The sequence below is a fragment of the Pantherophis guttatus genome, chromosome 1 (genome assembly GCF_059756535.1).
Source record: "Pantherophis guttatus breed Tessera chromosome 1, ASM5975653v1, whole genome shotgun sequence".
Taxonomy (NCBI): Eukaryota; Metazoa; Chordata; class Lepidosauria; order Squamata; family Colubridae; genus Pantherophis; species Pantherophis guttatus.
Genome location: NC_142063.1, coordinates 32,441,875 through 32,458,739, shown reverse-complemented (window position 1 = coordinate 32,458,739; position 16,865 = coordinate 32,441,875). Strand labels below are relative to the sequence as shown.

Sequence of the window (16,865 nt, the reverse complement as noted above, 5' to 3'; positions counted from 1 at the left end):
AATGTTGAATAAGGTTCTTCTATCCTTGTTCTGTTTCGGCAATGAAGCAGATTTCTGTTTGTACCCGGAGCATGGGGTAAAAGAAGGAAGGAGAGAGGTGGCAGGGATGTTTTGTTTGGAGACAGGTACTGACAAGAAAGTGCTTCTGACACTTCTCTCCCAGTTTCTCCTTCCCCCTAGCAAAAATGTGGACAAGAGTAACCAATTTCTTTACTGGTTATCAACTTCATTTCTTTTTCCTTTGGTTCTTTCTCTTTGGTGGGGAAAACAGGGTTTTCTTGGCACCCAAAAGATCTTCCCATTCTTCTTTCCCTCCATAACCTTTCCTCTGCTGATTGACAAGTGGAAGAGATGATAATTTGGTACAGTGGGGAAAGCTCTGATCCTCCTACTACCAATAGGCAAACAGCTCTCCAAAATCAATCTGGAACCAGGGCTGGATCTATTGTGTCCTCAGATGGCCAACAGAAACAGGGCAACCCATCACCAGCAAACTTACCTCCATGCCATCAGCACAGGCTGCACTAAGCTTGTGTCAACCAGTATAAGGGAGCATCACTGCAGAAACAAAACAGGAATACGCGTGCACAAGCTACATCCACAGCAGGATGAAAGTCAGCTGAAGGCAATAACAAATGTTCATGTCCTTTGTTTCTTGAAGCATCAGCAGTCTCTAGTTAACAGTTGGTACAGAAGAGCCCTGATGATGTCATGTTTTCTGTATCTAATACAAAAATCTCTTTTGATATAACCATCAAAGAAGGCCTATTGGGGGTTCCCCCTGCACCGGAGGTACATGAGCTACAGGAATATCCAGAGAGAAGTGAAAAAGCCAAGATGGCAGGTGTGCCTGTATAACTGGAGCTCACCCCTTTTAATATGTGTTGCATGCAAAGGAATAATCACATGACTGTAGACAGCTTCTTGATCTTTTTGTTACCCCCCCATCCCAGGGATGGTTATAGATAATAGGCCATCTCAGCACCAGCCCCCTTCTTTCTCCCCCTAGAAGTACTGAACTACCAAATCCTACTGACATTCTATAAAGCCATGTTGTTTCAGCAAGCTTTTGGCCGGTAAGGTAGTTTTAGCTATTATTTTACTGTTTTTTTTAATAATTTATATTGTGTCTCTGTGACTTTAGGCACTCTACCCAAAGATCCTGTTGATCATATTCTTTTATCCTCTCGAATAAATTTCTCAAATAAGGTGCCTAGGACTAGTGAACCACTGAAGTAACTTTCATTTTAAAACCGATTTTATGCAAAGTATAATGGATTTGATTGCATTTCTAAAAAGTACCAGCTAAAAATGCATTCACAGTTCTGGTGCAGTGCCCATTTTATCATTTTATAGCTCATTTCTAAATTAACTATAGACATATAAGAAATCACATAAACAAGACTTCAATTTCAGCAATTATCTGGAAACAAAAATGCCTTTAGATGTATATTATTATTATTACTTAAGTAAACCCTGATATAAGTAATTATTTAAACGCAAGAAAGGAAAACATGCTTATTACGGATTAGTTACTGACTCATAAGAATTCTACGATTCTTTCATAGTATTTATTAAAAAGCCCTCTCCAGTGTTGCAAACCGCCCCCCCCCCCTCCCAAGCATATTGCAGTTTTTCGGTTCCAAATGAAGGAAGGGGAATAAAAGAAAAAAACAAAAGACAAAGAGCATTCTTTTAATCCGCCCCTGTCATTTTTTTTCTCGGCGGCTTTGGAACAGCAGCATCGGGCGGGTCTCGCGAGGCACGCGCAAGCCAGCCGCCTCCGGTTGTCATAGTAACCGCCCGCGCTGTCTGGCTCGGGGTGTGGGGTGGGGGGGATGATGGCGCCTCGTCCTCCTCCTCACTCGTCCCGCTGTTCTGAGTCTGCGGCGGCTGCGCTGAAGCATCTCCAAGGCGTGGGTGAGTGATCTCTCCGCGGTTGCTTTGGCAGAGCTGTGAGGCTCCCGCTTTTGGAAGCTTGCGCGCGGAGGGTGGCTCGTGGCCATTTTGAAAGTGCGAGTGAGAGGGGCTCCAACGTGGGAAGAGAGTTGGGGGCGCTCCCGGGGGGGGGAGGGGGCGCGGAGAGGGGGGGGGGAAGAAAGAATCGCTGCTTCCTCAGACTGGGAGAAGGGAATGATTCGCCAGTCCACCTTTTCAGCATTGTCTTAATATTACGCTCTCTCCCCCCCCTGCGCTCCCTCTCCTGTCTTCCTGTGAAATGTAAACGCACAGCAATAAGGCACATCACATTGTCTCTATTCTCCCCCCCCCCTCCAAGGATTAAACCTAGATCAGTTATAGCCTTGGTGAGGAGACGGTACCCTCTTACATGTATCTTCCATAAATTCACCTTGCTGCCCCCCCTCTCCCCCCCTTTAATATCTTTAGAAATAACGGCTCGGCTCTACGGTCACCTGAGCCAATGAATTTAAGCAACATGGGAGGGATCCGAATTTTGGGAATTTTATACTGTGGAGGGGCAAAGATTGAGGGATGGGCATTTTATATGGAAACACGAGGTATTCTTGAAGCCTGCAGTTTTTGAGAACAAATTAGATTGAAGCCAGCTATACCAAAGCATAATTTCTGAGAACATAACTTTCACATTCAGAATCTATAGAATTAGGATAAGAATTCCGTTACAGGAAGAAATAACTGTCCTTGCTTCAGTGGATATAACAATTAGAAGTTGCAACTTCTGAAAATTACTAACAATGAACAATACTGTAAATGTGTTTCATGTCACATTTCAAAAGTTGAAAATTATGACTCACCTCGTTAATTTTATGATTTTTGCAATGAGAAAGGGCATATTTCTAACATTCCAAAGATATAATGCAAACTTATTGTCTAGGAACAATGTGACAGAAATGTATAGCTAATACAATTTTGTCTGAGTCTGTTTGAGTTACACAGATAATTTACATGTTAATTTTAGGCTCTTCTTCCTCAACAATTTGACAATGAACTAATTAGAAAGCTTTCTCATTCCTTTCCTTCTCATTGTCTTTATCCTATGCCCGTGATGCCACAGGTGGCACGTGGAGTCATGTTGCCTGGCACGCCAGCTCAGTTTTGTCAGCTGATTTTCAGCCCTTTTGGGCCCACCAGAAGAGAGCCTGGGGGGGGCAGGGGAAGGCCCGTTTTTCTTTCTCCCTGACTCCAGATCCTCTCTATGCATCTGGGGAGGGTGAAAACAGCCTTCCCCACCCCCTTGGAGGCCCGAAACGGCCCGTTTCTCAACTTCCGGCCTCCGAGGGGGTGGGGAAGGCTGTTTTCACCCTCCCCAGATGCATAGAAAGGATCTGGAGTCAGGTGAGAAAGAAAAATGGGCCTACCGGGCCATCGCGTGCCAGGAGTGGGGGGGAAGGGGAGTCGCGCTCGCATGTGCGTGGCAGGGCAGATAGAATTACGGGTGTGGGCACACGCACGGGCAAACCTCCCCCACCCCACCCCTTCCTGGCATGCAATGGCAAAAAGGTTAGCCATCACTGTCCTATGCCTTTCTCTGCTGAACACCGAAGTCTTGATCCTCAAACCATATATGATTTATATGATTATATATACTTGATGAATATATTGTCACACGGAGAGACATACATTAAGTTTTTATAATACTTCAGATGTTGCTTATTTATTTAGACATCAGGAAATATTAAAAAATGCAGATTTGCAGTTATTATTCATCATGAACTAAAATTTTCATTTGCTTACTGACATACACATATCCCCATACATATTTCACCAGTTTACATTTTATCTGATCAGAGTAAGTGTATTATCATTAATTATTTGCAATGAGACTTAAGCATTAAATTTCACAAGCATGGCCGGTTGTAGCCTAGTATTCTTACTATGCTTCCTGGCATTTTGCACTTGAGTATTATTTTCTCATCTAGTTCATAATCTCTTGTTCTGAGAACTTGTCTTGAAAATCGTATTTTGTTTTGTCTTTAAAGTCATCCTTATCCTGATATTATTTTAATTGCTGCATATGGGGAAACCTTTCAAAACAAAAATGTTGCCTCTGTGGCAGGCTTTGAGTCTCACTTTCTCCATTTTTTCATGCACTGACCATCAGGAGGCACCATAATTTCATCCTAATTTAGAGCTATCATACATGGACAGCCAACCATTATTCAGACCTTCTGCTTAGAATTGAACTCAAAGATCTTAACACTTAAATGAATATATACAGTGCATGAGCTTTAGGAACTATTTAGAACTACTCAGTGGTTTGCAAGAAAAGGTAAATAGAAGCTATCGGAATGGTATATAGTCTACCTTCCCGTAAACTCTCAGAAAAAAGAGAGATTACATAATGTGCCATCTGGGGATTGAAGACATATAAAAACATATACATGGAGAAGTGGACTACATTAAATCAGTCTTTTGTCACAGTCTAATGATTTCCTGGTCATCATTGTCAATACCAAAACTGATGTCAATGGGTGGGGACGCAACAATTATGTTGACTCACCTCAGATATTTTATTAGTCCATTCTAGCAAGTTTTTAGATATTTTCCTAGCAATGTGGTAGGTAGTTTGGCCACATCTCAAATCTATTTTGGGAATCCAGATTTTGCTGAATGCCAGAATTCAACAATCTTTGAATTCTAAATTCCAGAGTAACAAGAATTGGTCCTAGATGACCACTCTTTGCTCTCAGATTCTGTGGTGCTTGCTGGTTTACAAAAAAGTTAGGGAAGCTGAAGGAGCAGAAGCAATATCTCGAACAGTGATGGCAAACCTATGGCACATGTGCCAGAGGTGGCACACAGTCGCCCCAGCTCAGCTCTGCCGCACATGCAGGGGGTCAGCTGGTCCAGCTGGTCTTTGGGTCTCTGCATGTGCAGGGGGTGGGTCGCATGCGCGGGGGCCACACACTCATTGCATTTTGGGGGTTCAGTTGCACGCGCTCACATTTGCGTGCTTGTGCTTTGGGCACTCAGTCCAGAAAAGGTTAGCCATCACTGACCAAGAATAAAGGAAAAGAAAAATAAGAAATATAACGTTAGAATATACGTTAGAAACCACGTTATGGTAACGAGCAATGAAGCATCAGCATTTCTCTGCCCTCATGAGCGGAATATCATCTAATAAACCTATTAAAGGTGGACTTTCTGAGAGGAATTATTTGCATTTTGCTAAACAAATTGCAAATTTGTTTAAACAAATAGTCCATCTAGCAGTTCAAAACATGTAAATGCGAGGAGAATAGGTACCACTGAAGTGGGAAGATAACAACACAGAACGCTGTTACCTTTGGCGTATAGCCATTCTGGCTACATCACCATGGATAATGTCTTTGGACAACCCTGGCTCCCTTATCCAAGAAATGGGAGATGAGCACTGTTCCCTAGAGTCAGACACAACTGTACAGGGAAACCTTTACTTTTATCTTAAACAAATTGATCATATTAGTTCAGTTCTTGATATCTGGGATGTTTTCAGCTTGTAGACTTCTAATATTGTAGACAGGCTGCATGACTATGGCTACCTCATTTTTCAAATAGTAAGAAATGGGAGTAGCTGCTGGATTCAAAAGACAATCAGTGTCTCTTTGAAAGAGGAGTGGTATCTGCTGTCTTGACAGTAATACTGGTATTCCCCCTCTTAATGCAAAAGGAATAAGCAAAATGAACAAGTCCCCATCTTTATTTATTTAGATACAGATTTGGAAAAAGAGGCTGGACTTAGTCTGCAGATGATCCTAGAAGAAATAGAGTATTCCTGGCAGATAGGGTTCAGGACCAGATATGAAACTTGAAGCTTGCAGTGGTCACTTTTGTGGCTGACTTTCTTGAGAACTTAAATGGAGGGAATGTAGTCCTGGTTCTTTCAGTTCTCTCAGCAACATCCTATACAACTGACCAAGGCATCCTTGTGAACGATTCATAAGAGCACTTCCTGAATCAGAAGTACATTGGATACTTAAAGGGGAAATCTGTTAAATCCTTGGCCATACCAGTGTCAGGCGCTGCATGACTCAGCCCTCTCTCCCATGTGTGAGAGTTGTATTTCATAGTTTCTCAAAATTTCAATAAAAACTGTGTGAGAAATGTATTGAGAGGGAGGTGTGTGTAATAATTTGCTACATAGTTGGGAAAGAAAAAGAAGATTAGGAACTTGTTTCTATAAATAGGACTAGTTCTTGAATCACTGAAATTCTTCAGTATTACATATTCAGAATTCCTTGATTTTCTTGTCGATTTATCAAAATCTATTTTAATGGATAAAGCTTGACAATATTATTTAACATTTATTTATTTATTTATTTATTTATTTATTTATTTATTTATTTATTTATTTATTTATTTATTTATTTATTGGTTCGATTTATATGCCGCTCTTCTCCGGAGACTCAGGGCGGCTTACAATGCGTTAAGCAATAGCCTGCTTAACGCATTGTATATACCTGCTTAGTAGGGCTTTCACTCCCCCAAGCGGTGTTCTTTTTATACAAAGTCACCTTATTGCCCCCACAAATCCAGCTCCTAATTTTACCTACCTCGGAAGGATGGAAGGCTGAGTCAACCTTGAGCCTGGTGAGATTTGAACTTGCAGTAATTGCAGGCAGCTGCCAGCTAAGTGCTACTTTAACAGCACTTTAGTCCGCTGCGCCACCAAGGCTCCTTTACCATTTGCAGCATATTGCATCATATTGAACTATTTGCCCCACCACCTTTTGAGTGTTCTGGCTTGGTCTCTTCTGTCCTTACACAATAGGTCCCATCAATTATTATTTGGCTGAGAATTCCCAGAATTCACTCTATAATTAAAATGTGAAACTAATAACCATGAAGTTAACTTCCAAGTTGCAAAGCATAATTTTACTTAATGTGATTTGAAAACTGAAAAGTGTTTTGAAGTCAGGTTTCCTTGTTCTTCCTTTTTGTTTAGAAAAACAGATTCAGAATGAAAGACTACTATTCAACAAAGAAACTGTCCAGCACCTTGAAGATGCTGTCAAAGCCATTAAAAAATTGGTAATATCAAAATCTAAAAAAGTATTGCCTTTAGATATTTAAAAAGTACATGTATTGTGATTACAAAATTTGGGTTAGACTAAAGAGCCTTGTGTTGAATCTATGGAGGTGTTGTGACTCTGACCCCCGAGGCCGACTTATCGGAGGGAGAAGGCTCCGAACATGAAGGAGAAGAGTTGGCCAGGCCTCCCTCTCCAGGACCCTCCTCTCTGGCAATGCCTCAGGTGTCTCCCGAAGGAGAAGAGATTGGCCAGGAGCCAGGTATCTCCTTGCAGTCGGACAGTGACGGAGATAAGTCTTGGCTGGATCCACGCCAGCGTCGGAGAGACAAGCGCACGCAGCAGAAAAGGAGGCGTGCCAGAGATTAAGCTGAGTCACTGGACCACACCCCACAGGGGATAAAAGGGGGTGAGGTGGCCATTCAGACTCTGTGATGGACAAAACTAACTACTAGCGAGTCACATTGTATCTTTGAAACAACGTTATCTGCCTTGGATTTAATACGGTTTGGACTTGACAATTCTTGAACTGTGTGTATCTTGTTTGGGTTTATCTGTCGGAGGAACAAGCCCTCCCTTTATGAGTAAAGTTCTTGGCAAGCAGCTATTGGGTTGCTGCCAATCCTCTTATCGAAAGAATTTGTTGTCTGCCAGTTTTATTTAACCCCTGGCTATCTGTTTGTGTGCGTGTGTGAGACGGGGACAGAACAGGAGGAATATTTGTGTACTGGATGTACTATTATTAGGGTTCAATGTTGCTGTGAAGAGAAGATCTGTGCTAGGATAATGGTGAGCTTTAAAAAAAAGCACTTGCACACAATGTACTTTACAACTCATCCTCTCTCCCATGCCCTCTGTTCAACTTGCTTTTCCAAGCGGTGCTGGATTCAAATGTGATTTCAAAATTTTAATATTCTGTTAAGCTTGCTAAGAATATTTAGCATGCCATTATCTCCAATAGTCTGGAGTGGGAGAAGAGGAAAGAATACAGGTAGTCCTCAATTTATGACCATAATTGAGCCCAGAATTACTGTCATAACTCATGGCACCTGATTTTATGACCTTTTATGTGGCAGTCATTAAGCAAATGCTGTGGTCATTAAGCGAACAGCATAGTTGTTAAATACATGCATTTTAGCCAATGGACATTTTTTCAATGGAAACTGGAAATAAATGCCAGTTTCTGGGGAAAAAAAGACAAAAATCATGGTAATATGACTGTAGGATATTATAGATTATTGTAAGTGTGGACTAGTTGCCAAGTGCTCAAATGTGATCATGTGACCTTGGGGAGGGGCAGGTATTGGAATTTCAAAACTGGGCCATAAATAGTTCTGGAGAAGTCCACTGTAACTTCAAATTGCTTTGCCCTATTTACTGAAATTTATTACAGATATAAGCAATGATTCTTTTATACAAACTTTATCACTAAAAAAAAAAAGTCTGTACCTACATTTAGGAAAGAAACAGACATCAGATTTTTTTTCCCTTTATCATATATCTGTCAATTTTTAGGAAAAGGAAAGAAAAGATACAATTGAATTGTTGGAAGAAGAGACCATAAAAAACTGTAATCTCCGTATCAAAGTCAAGAGTTTCCCAGCAATTGTTATGAAAGAATTTGAAGGTATTTTTAAGATAATCAATTTTATCTTAAAGTAAAATGCATTGGAGAATGCAACATATGATTAATTTGTTAATTATGATAATTATTTTAAGAACTATGTAGTTTGACAGACAGCTTTACATAACTTGTTTTGATCAATATTTGGATTTGGATCATAGAAATTGAGGTCTAATTTTTATGTATAAAAAGAGGAAACTAAGAAACAATATATAAATAGTTTTACCGATATTATTTATAACTGATTTAGAAAAAAAATGTGAAACCAATACATATCTGGGGTTTACATGCTACTTAATTCCCACTAACATTATCTCCAAACTGATCTGAAAAAAAGGATTAAGTTTTAATAACTTACTGTTTAAGGCAGCAACTTCTTTAAACTCTTAATGATCTGAAAGGATGAATCCTATAGAAGACCTGAGAATGTTTGGAGAGCCAAGAGTGAATTACTGGTATATTTAGCCTTAATGCATTTAAATATGATCCTTTGCAGGGTCAAGCTGAGGATTTTGTGCAGTATCTGCATGACAAGATCGCTCAGATTCGGGAAGGCCTGGCCTCTGACTGGGTAAGTCCAGACGGGATGACTGAGGCAGGTCTTGAGAGTGTTATCTGGGAGGAGTTTGATCCTGTGGCTCCTGAGGACGTGGACAGGATTCTGGGATGGCTGAACGCGACCACATGTTTATTGGACCCGTGTCCCTCCTGGTTGGTGCTGGCTTCCCGGGAGGTTACACGAGGCTGGCTCCAGAGGATTATTAACGCTTCCTTGAGCGAGGGTGTCCTGCCGGCTGCCTTGAAAGAGTCAGTGGTGAGGCTCCTCCTGAAGAAGCCATCTCTGGATCCGGCTGTTTTGGCTAATTATCGTCCAATCGCCATCCTTCGTTTTATTGCGAAGGTTGTTGAGAGTGTGGTGGCGCGGCAGCTTCCACAGTACCTGGATGAAGCTGTATCTAGATCCGCTCCAGTCCGGCTTCAGGCCTGGGCACAGCACGGAAACGGCATTGGTCGCGTTGGTGGATGATCTCTGGAGGGCTCGGGATAGGGGTTGTTCCTCTATCCTGGTCCTGTTAGATCTCTCAGCGACTTTTGATACCATCGACCATGGTATCATGTTACGCCAGTTGGAGGGATTGGGAGTGGGGGGCACCGTTTTGCGGTGGTTCTCCTACTACCTCTCTGACCAGTCGCAATTTGTGTTGGCAGGGGGGCAGCGGTCGACCCCGAGGCGCCTTGTTTGTGGGGTGCCACAAGGGTCGGTCCTCTCGCCCCTTCTGTTCAACATTTATGTGAAGCCGCTGGGTGAGATCATCCGTGGCTTTGGGGTGGAGTTCCATCAGTACGCTGATGATACTCAGCTGTACATCTCCACCCCAGGCCACCCCAACGATGCCCTTGAAGTGATGTCCCGGTGCCTGGAGGCCGTGCGGGCCTGGATGGGGAGAAACAGGCTCCGACTCAACCCTTCCAAGACCGAGTGGCTGTGGCTTCCGGCGTCCCGATATAGCCAGCTGGTGCCATCGCTGGTTATTGGGGGCGAATCATTGGCCCCCACGGAAAGGGCTCACAACTTGGGCGTCCTCCTGGATACACGGCTGTCTTTAGAAGAGCATATGACGGCCGTGGCCAGGGGGGCTTTTTATCAGGTTCGCCTGATACGCCAGTTGCGTCCCTTTCTAGATCGGGACTCCCTACGCACGATCACTCAAGCACTCGTCACTTCCTGTCTGGACTACTGCAATGGTCTCTACATGGGGCTCCCTTGGGGTGCACCCGGAGGCTCCAGTTGGTCCAGAATGCAGCCGCACGGGGGATTATGGGAGCGACAGGGTGCTGCCATGTGACACCTCTCCTGCGCGAGCTGCACTGGCTTCCTGTGGTCTTCAGGGTGCACTTCAAGGTGTTGGTGACCGCGCTCCATGGCTTAGGGCCGGGGTATTTACGAGACCGCCTTCTGCCGCCAATAGCCTCCCATCGGCCAGTACGCTCCCACAGAGAGGGACTCCTCAGGGTGCCGTCGGCCAGACAATGTTGGCTGACGACCCCCAGGGGGAGAGCCTTCTCTGTGGCGGCACTTGCCCTCTGGAATGACCTACCCCCAGAGATACGCACAATACCAGACCTCCGGACTTTTCGTCGGGCCTGAAAACACATCTATTTCATCTAGCCGGGCTGGCTTGATCCCATCCCTTTAGTTTTAATTTGTAATTGGTTTTAATCCGGGTTTTTTAAATGGATAGCCAAAATTATTTAATGTTTTTTAAATTGCTTTTAAATTTTATATGTTATGTTTTACCATGGCTGTTCACCGCCATGAATCCTGTTGGAGAGGGGCAGTATACAATATATATATTATAGATTTTCCAAATGTTGGAAGTATAGGAATATACCTATAGATCCTTTGCTTGTTTGCTTAAATCCTTGGCCAAAGAGTATTAGAATAAGTGAACGTGAATATGGAAAAATAACTTTGCTTTACAAGAGTGTCAAGAAATTCATGGAACACGAAACATTGTTCATCATACTGCATATATTTGAAGCTCCATATGTGGAGTTAATAGATTGTTCAATATTATCTGGCAAATAATAAGTTTATGTTTTTATATCCCAGCTTTCAAGACATCAGTATTTTCAAGGACTTGTTTCTGTGGAAACAGATCTATGCAATATAACTGAAATATCTAGATAGAATGATGATTCAATCCAAGTACCACTTCAGTGTGGCTAGCCTTTAGAGTCAGTGCTTTATCTGGGTCTTGCTTCCCTATGACTTCTATAATTTCTGGATGATTCATTTGGACTTCAAGTTATCACAGAGATCTAGTAATTTATAAAAAATTGAAAATGGATTTAATATTTTATTTCTTTCTGTTTTAAAATTCCTTATTTTAGAACTTGTGGCTGCTGCCCATCGGTTTCATCTTAAGAAGTTAAGAGAAGTAGAGGCTTCTATGAATGAAACTGTTGCTGCAGTACAAGAGGTGTACACAAAGCAAATGTTCTCTGAAGAACAAAATGAAACACTGTGGTAGGCACTATGTAGTAAAAATGAACAATTGTAATATTCAGTTCCTTACCCTAAGGGCCATATATTCTCTACTGTTATTTTACTTATCTAAAAGAACTCGTACAAAATAAAAATAACATGGAACATCTCTAACTGAAAGTTTCAACAATTAGTGTTTCAGTGTTTATGAAATATGTGCATTTGAGAGACAGTACTCTATTTTATTTCTGCTAAATTTAATAAGTATCTATAACTGTTGAGGAAAGTTATTTTTAATATTTGTGGTGTTTCTTATTTGCATAGCATGCTATAGAGCTGTAACAATGTTATCGGCCCTTGGCAGTGGGTTTCAAGCTAGCATATAGCCTAGAAACTACATTGATCACACTTGTTGATGACCTTTAGAGAGACCAGGATCAGAGGGGTGCAACCTTCAAGTCCTTGATTTCTCAATAGTTTTAGTACCATTTACCATGGTATCCTTCTGGAGTGCCTTGGCAAGATTGTAGTAGTGAGTGTTGTTTTGTAGTGGTACTACTCCTTCCAGAGGACTTGGTTTTCAGTATCTGATATTATCAGGGTACCAGATGATGATAACCTACCTGTATATATCAGCCCTTGACCACAGAGGTGATTCAGTAGAAAGATGAACCAATACTCTGAAGTTGTTAGGGTCTGGATGAGAAAAAACAGACTCGAAATGAATTCGTGCAAGAAAAATGACTTTGGGTTTATGATCCCAAGAAATACTATCTTTGACTGAGTGGATTGGTATTCTTATGTTCAGAGTTGGTTTGCACTTGGGGGATCCTGGATTCACAGCTCCTACTCAAACAATAGGGGGATATGTAGTCGATCAGATCTTAAACATATCTTACTTGGTTTTTATAATGTGTTCCTCATGGGGCTGTCTTTAGAAAGTATTTGGAAGGTACAACTGGTACAAAGTATGATAGTCGAACAACAGTGAGCATCCCAGTTCAGTATAATTGGACGAATCCACTCCTTTGGGAAAGTATTGATTACCATTTGGCTTCCAGATCCTTGTTGTCACCTTGAAGGCCTTACATGGTTCTGGACCAGATTATCCGAGAGTGTACTTTCTCCAAATTAATTTGCCCATTGAATCAGATCAAATAAAGGGTTGTCTAGGATTGTTATCCCCCCTCCCCCATATTTTGTAATTCTGTCTGATCTTCTTCTTCCCTACTGAGTTAAGAGTAATTGAGCTTTGGTTGTTCCATCTGACATACCAGAAGGGTGTGTTGTGAATGAAGATTGAAACTGAAGGGCACTTAAGTTTATATGTTTTCTGTACATTATTTTGATGTTGCCAATTTTGTTTATATACTAAGGTTTATATTTTGATGATAACAATTTTGTTTATATTAAGGGCTTTATTATTTTAAGGGGGTAGTTTTTTATTTTGTGCTAATCTTGATTGTTAGCTATCCAGAGCCTTTGGTAATGGCTGGCATACTAACTAAGTAACTAGTTAGTTAACTGGATGGATGGATGGATGGATGGATGAATGGATGGATGGATGGATGAATGAATGAATGAATGTTGGCTTATGTTGTTTACTGTCATTTTTAAGATTTCTTCAAAATTTTGTTTTGGCAGTAAAGAGCAAGATCAAAGATGGGAGAAATATAATGAAATTGTCGAATTAGTAAACCAACAAATGGCTGCGAGGCATTCTATGAACATTAAAATAAATGAACTTCGTAATATGACAAAAAAAGAGGAAGACGAAACAGCCTTGGAAGAGATCGCCATTGAAGACCTAAAGCAAGTAATGGCTAGAGAAGCCCTTCAGTTTAAAGAAAATAAAGCATCGTTAGAGCTACAGGTACAGTTTTAGGAATTGAAACTTAGCTCTGCATTAATGAAAGCATCAGTCTTGGGGCCATCCATTCAGTGGGTTTTCAGAAAAGTCCCCCACGGTTTAAAATTAAACTACCCATATAGTGTAGTATATTGGAATTGAATGTGAAGCCTTATACATGAAAAACTTCTGCTCGGTCATGTGAATATAAAACATTTCTGCTCATTATAATTTAGGGATTTTCCTATCTTAAATCCAGGCTGCTTCTATATAATTTGCTAAAATATATCCATGAATTAAATCCCAACATTTGTGAACCAATTCTTATCTGTTTTAATATCACTCCAACAATGCTGGAAAATTGTTCCATAGAAAGTTCCATAGAAAGTGCTAAATAATGTACAAGTAACAATTTTAGCTATATTAAGGTTGGTTTTACTGTAGATTGAAGAACTTCAGAAAAAACTTCAGATGAGAAAAAATGAGGTTGCGGAAAAGAAGAAAGAATATGAAGAGTTGCTTAAAATACTATGTCGTTTACAGAAGAAAGTTTCACATCATAATCAGGTACTTTGAATTGTGCCTTTGGTAATACGCCATTTCAAAGTCATATCCACTGAGCATTGTCTTTTTCCGGTATAAAATGAATTGAGACTATATAAGTACAGTCCTAGGTAGACTGTATCTCAATGGATCAGGGGATTAAATATTGAACATTTTATTTACGAATTTATTTAATTTGTAAGGCTATCCATCTATCAAAGAAACAATAGACAGTGATCAAAAATAAGAAACAACAACCATAAAACACCTCTCAAAAAACAACAGATCAATTAGACTAGATTGCCAATTAAAGATCTCAAAAAGTGTCTCATATTATACATCCAGGCTAGAGCTCTAGAAATTAATAGTAGCCTTCCACAAGGCTGGTAGCGTTGGGGTCATCTGTATTCGGGGTGAAATCCTCCCAGTTCGGACCAGATCGCTCGAGAGATACAACCTCTTCGGGCAAAAAAAGTGCTTTTAAAAGTAAAAAAAAAGCCTCTGATGATCGGGGCTTTTAAAAGCATTTTTTCTACAACCTCTTCAGCGGAAGAGGTTATAGAAAAAATGCTTTTAAAAGCTTCTGATGATCCCAGCTGAGTTGCCTGATTGGCAGAGCCTTTTTTCTTTTAAAAGCCTCTGACGATCCCAGCTGAGTTGCCTGATCGTCAGAGGCTTTTAAAAGCATTTTTTAAAACAACAACTTTGCCCAAAGAGGATGTAGAAAAAATGTTTTTAAAAGAAAAAAAAGCCTCTGATGATCCCAGCTGAGTTGCCTGATTGTCAGAGCCCTACATTTCACCGCTGATCTGTATCTCGTATCATTGTGAATTCTGCCAAGAAGATTGTTACCTTGCAATGCCCACAGTTAGGAATAAAATAAAATAATACAATACAATAAAATAATGTAAATAACAATTTATATAATGCCTATCTCCCAAATGTGGCTCAGGGTTGCTTACAATGATTTAAAAACATATTTTCTGGCCATTAACACAAAGTGAACCCTGAAAACACTATTTACTAGTAACATGAATTTAAGGATTTCTAGAAGTTGAGCAAAGTCAGGGCCATCCATACCTCAAATGGTGTAGTGTTCCAGAGGGCAGGTGCTGATATGGAAAAGTCATGCTTCCTGGGCCCTACTAGATGAGAGTCTGATTGACAGGATGCAAAACCTGCCTCTCCTTCTACCCAGACTAATGGGTAGGGAATGGTAGAAATCAGTGGTGGGTTCTAACCAGTTTTACCACCGGTTCGCATCGTACAGGTGCTTTGCATGCGATCGCCGCGTGGATGCTCGCGCTCGCAGGGACGCCAATCTTGCGCTTTGCGCAAGCGCATTGAATAAAAAAACAGCTGAGGCATGGCAATCAACTCTGCCACATCTTACAGCTGAGCTAAAAACAAAAGAAATAAAGATAGGTATAACACGGGGGCGGGTGGGAGGGCCCAACTGACATTCGGAGCGAACCGGTTCGCTCTCCTATCAAGATTTCCACTACTGGGGGGCTCTTCCGGTTTGCTGTTTGTTGCTGCCAGACGTTCCTTTGGGATCGTCAGCTTCCACTGCCTGTCAGAGCCGCCTTCACAATGGAACGGCGGCTCGAAAAAACTCCGTTTCCATGAGGAAACGGAGATAGAGCCGGCAGGGGTGGGTAGAACTCTCTGCGGAGTCCCAAAAGTTTTTTTTTTACTTTTGGGACGGAGCGGATGAGATGCCCCGTATCCCCAGCCGTCGCTCCGGGCTTTGGGAGACCTCTGCTGATGCAGAGCCAGGCGTCAAAAGCAAGCCTGCAAATTTAACAGACTACTCAAAGAAAATGTGAGCTGGACCTGTAATATTGAACCGCAAGTATTTTACTGATTTTTAAAAAAAGAAATTACTTAAGAGAGAGGAGGAGAGGAAGGAGGAAAAAAAAAAAGCCTTTTAAAATGGCGTTGGCTGGAGGAGAGGCTTCCGTTTTCTATTACTACAATGTAGCGGAATAAATACCACTGGCTACATTTGTAGACAAAACTTCGCTCCTGTGTCTTTCTCTCTTTTTTTTTTCCCTTGGAGACCTGATATTGTTGTTGATTGGAAAGAAGTCCTTTTTTTTTTTCTTGCTTTTTTTTAACAAAGCCTGCCTGGGCGGAAACATGGCACTGAGACTCATAAAGTCAGATAAACAAGAAGGGGGGGGGATCCCCCCACCAACAACTTAAAGGAACAAGTCTTAATTCTTTAGTCTCAGAAACCTGATTTTAATATAATAGAATTTTTTATAGAGGAGATTGAAAGAAGGGAGGAGATTGTGAATCAGCAATTTGAAAAATTTAAGCAGGAAATTAAAGAATTGGTGAAATCTAAGTTTGATTTTTTGGAGAAAAAACTCTCAAAAGTGGTTAATGGTTTTACAGGATTTATGATGCAGTTGGACACAAATACTAATGTACTAGAGTCTAAAATGGAAGAAATTCAAGATAAATTGGACAATAGAATTCAAAAAATTGAAAATGATTTGACAAACACTCAGGATAATACCTTAGAAGAAAAATCTAAAATGGATGCTGATCAAAAGTATGGTAATGTAGAAAATCTGCAACAGAAGATTGAAAAAGAGATTTTAATGGTACAATATAATTTCACAGAATATGCGATAAGATTAAGAGGTTTGCAGGAAAATAATAGAGAGGATTTAAGGAAAATATCTTCTGAATTTCTAGCTGGGATTCTAAAGGTTCAACCTGACGAAGTGTTTTGTAGGATCGACAGAGCTTATCGAATCAACTCCTGGATTGCTAAGCAAAGCCAATTGCCTAGAGATGTGGTGATTTATTTTACAGATAAGGAAATTAGGAATAATATCGTTCAAAATTCCTTTAATT

At 40.9% G+C, this 16,865-nt stretch overlaps 1 protein-coding gene across 3 annotated transcripts in view; it reads left to right on the top strand.

The window, feature by feature from the left end:
* The first annotated feature begins 235 nt into the window (after positions 1 to 235).
* The window catches only part of CCDC175 (coiled-coil domain containing 175), a 52,799-nt gene continuing 36,169 nt past the window's right edge, over positions 236 to 16,865 (top strand). Inside the window, exons 1-7 of one of the 3 annotated variants that reach the window (XM_087871257.1) lie at positions 1,811 to 1,920; positions 6,905 to 6,990; positions 8,505 to 8,616; positions 9,110 to 9,184; positions 11,509 to 11,644; positions 13,247 to 13,475; positions 13,896 to 14,018. In XM_087871257.1, coding sequence (XP_087727383.1) covers positions 11,568 to 11,644; positions 13,247 to 13,475; positions 13,896 to 14,018 — 429 coding nt within the window. In that variant the 5' untranslated portion in view covers positions 1,811 to 1,920; positions 6,905 to 6,990; positions 8,505 to 8,616; positions 9,110 to 9,184; positions 11,509 to 11,567. Of the gene's footprint in view, positions 1,921 to 6,904; positions 6,991 to 8,504; positions 8,617 to 9,109; positions 9,185 to 11,508; positions 11,645 to 13,246; positions 13,476 to 13,895; positions 14,019 to 16,865 lie in introns of all 3 variants that reach the window. The other 2 variants (XM_034433505.3, XM_034433506.2) reach the window with 2 other exon arrangements.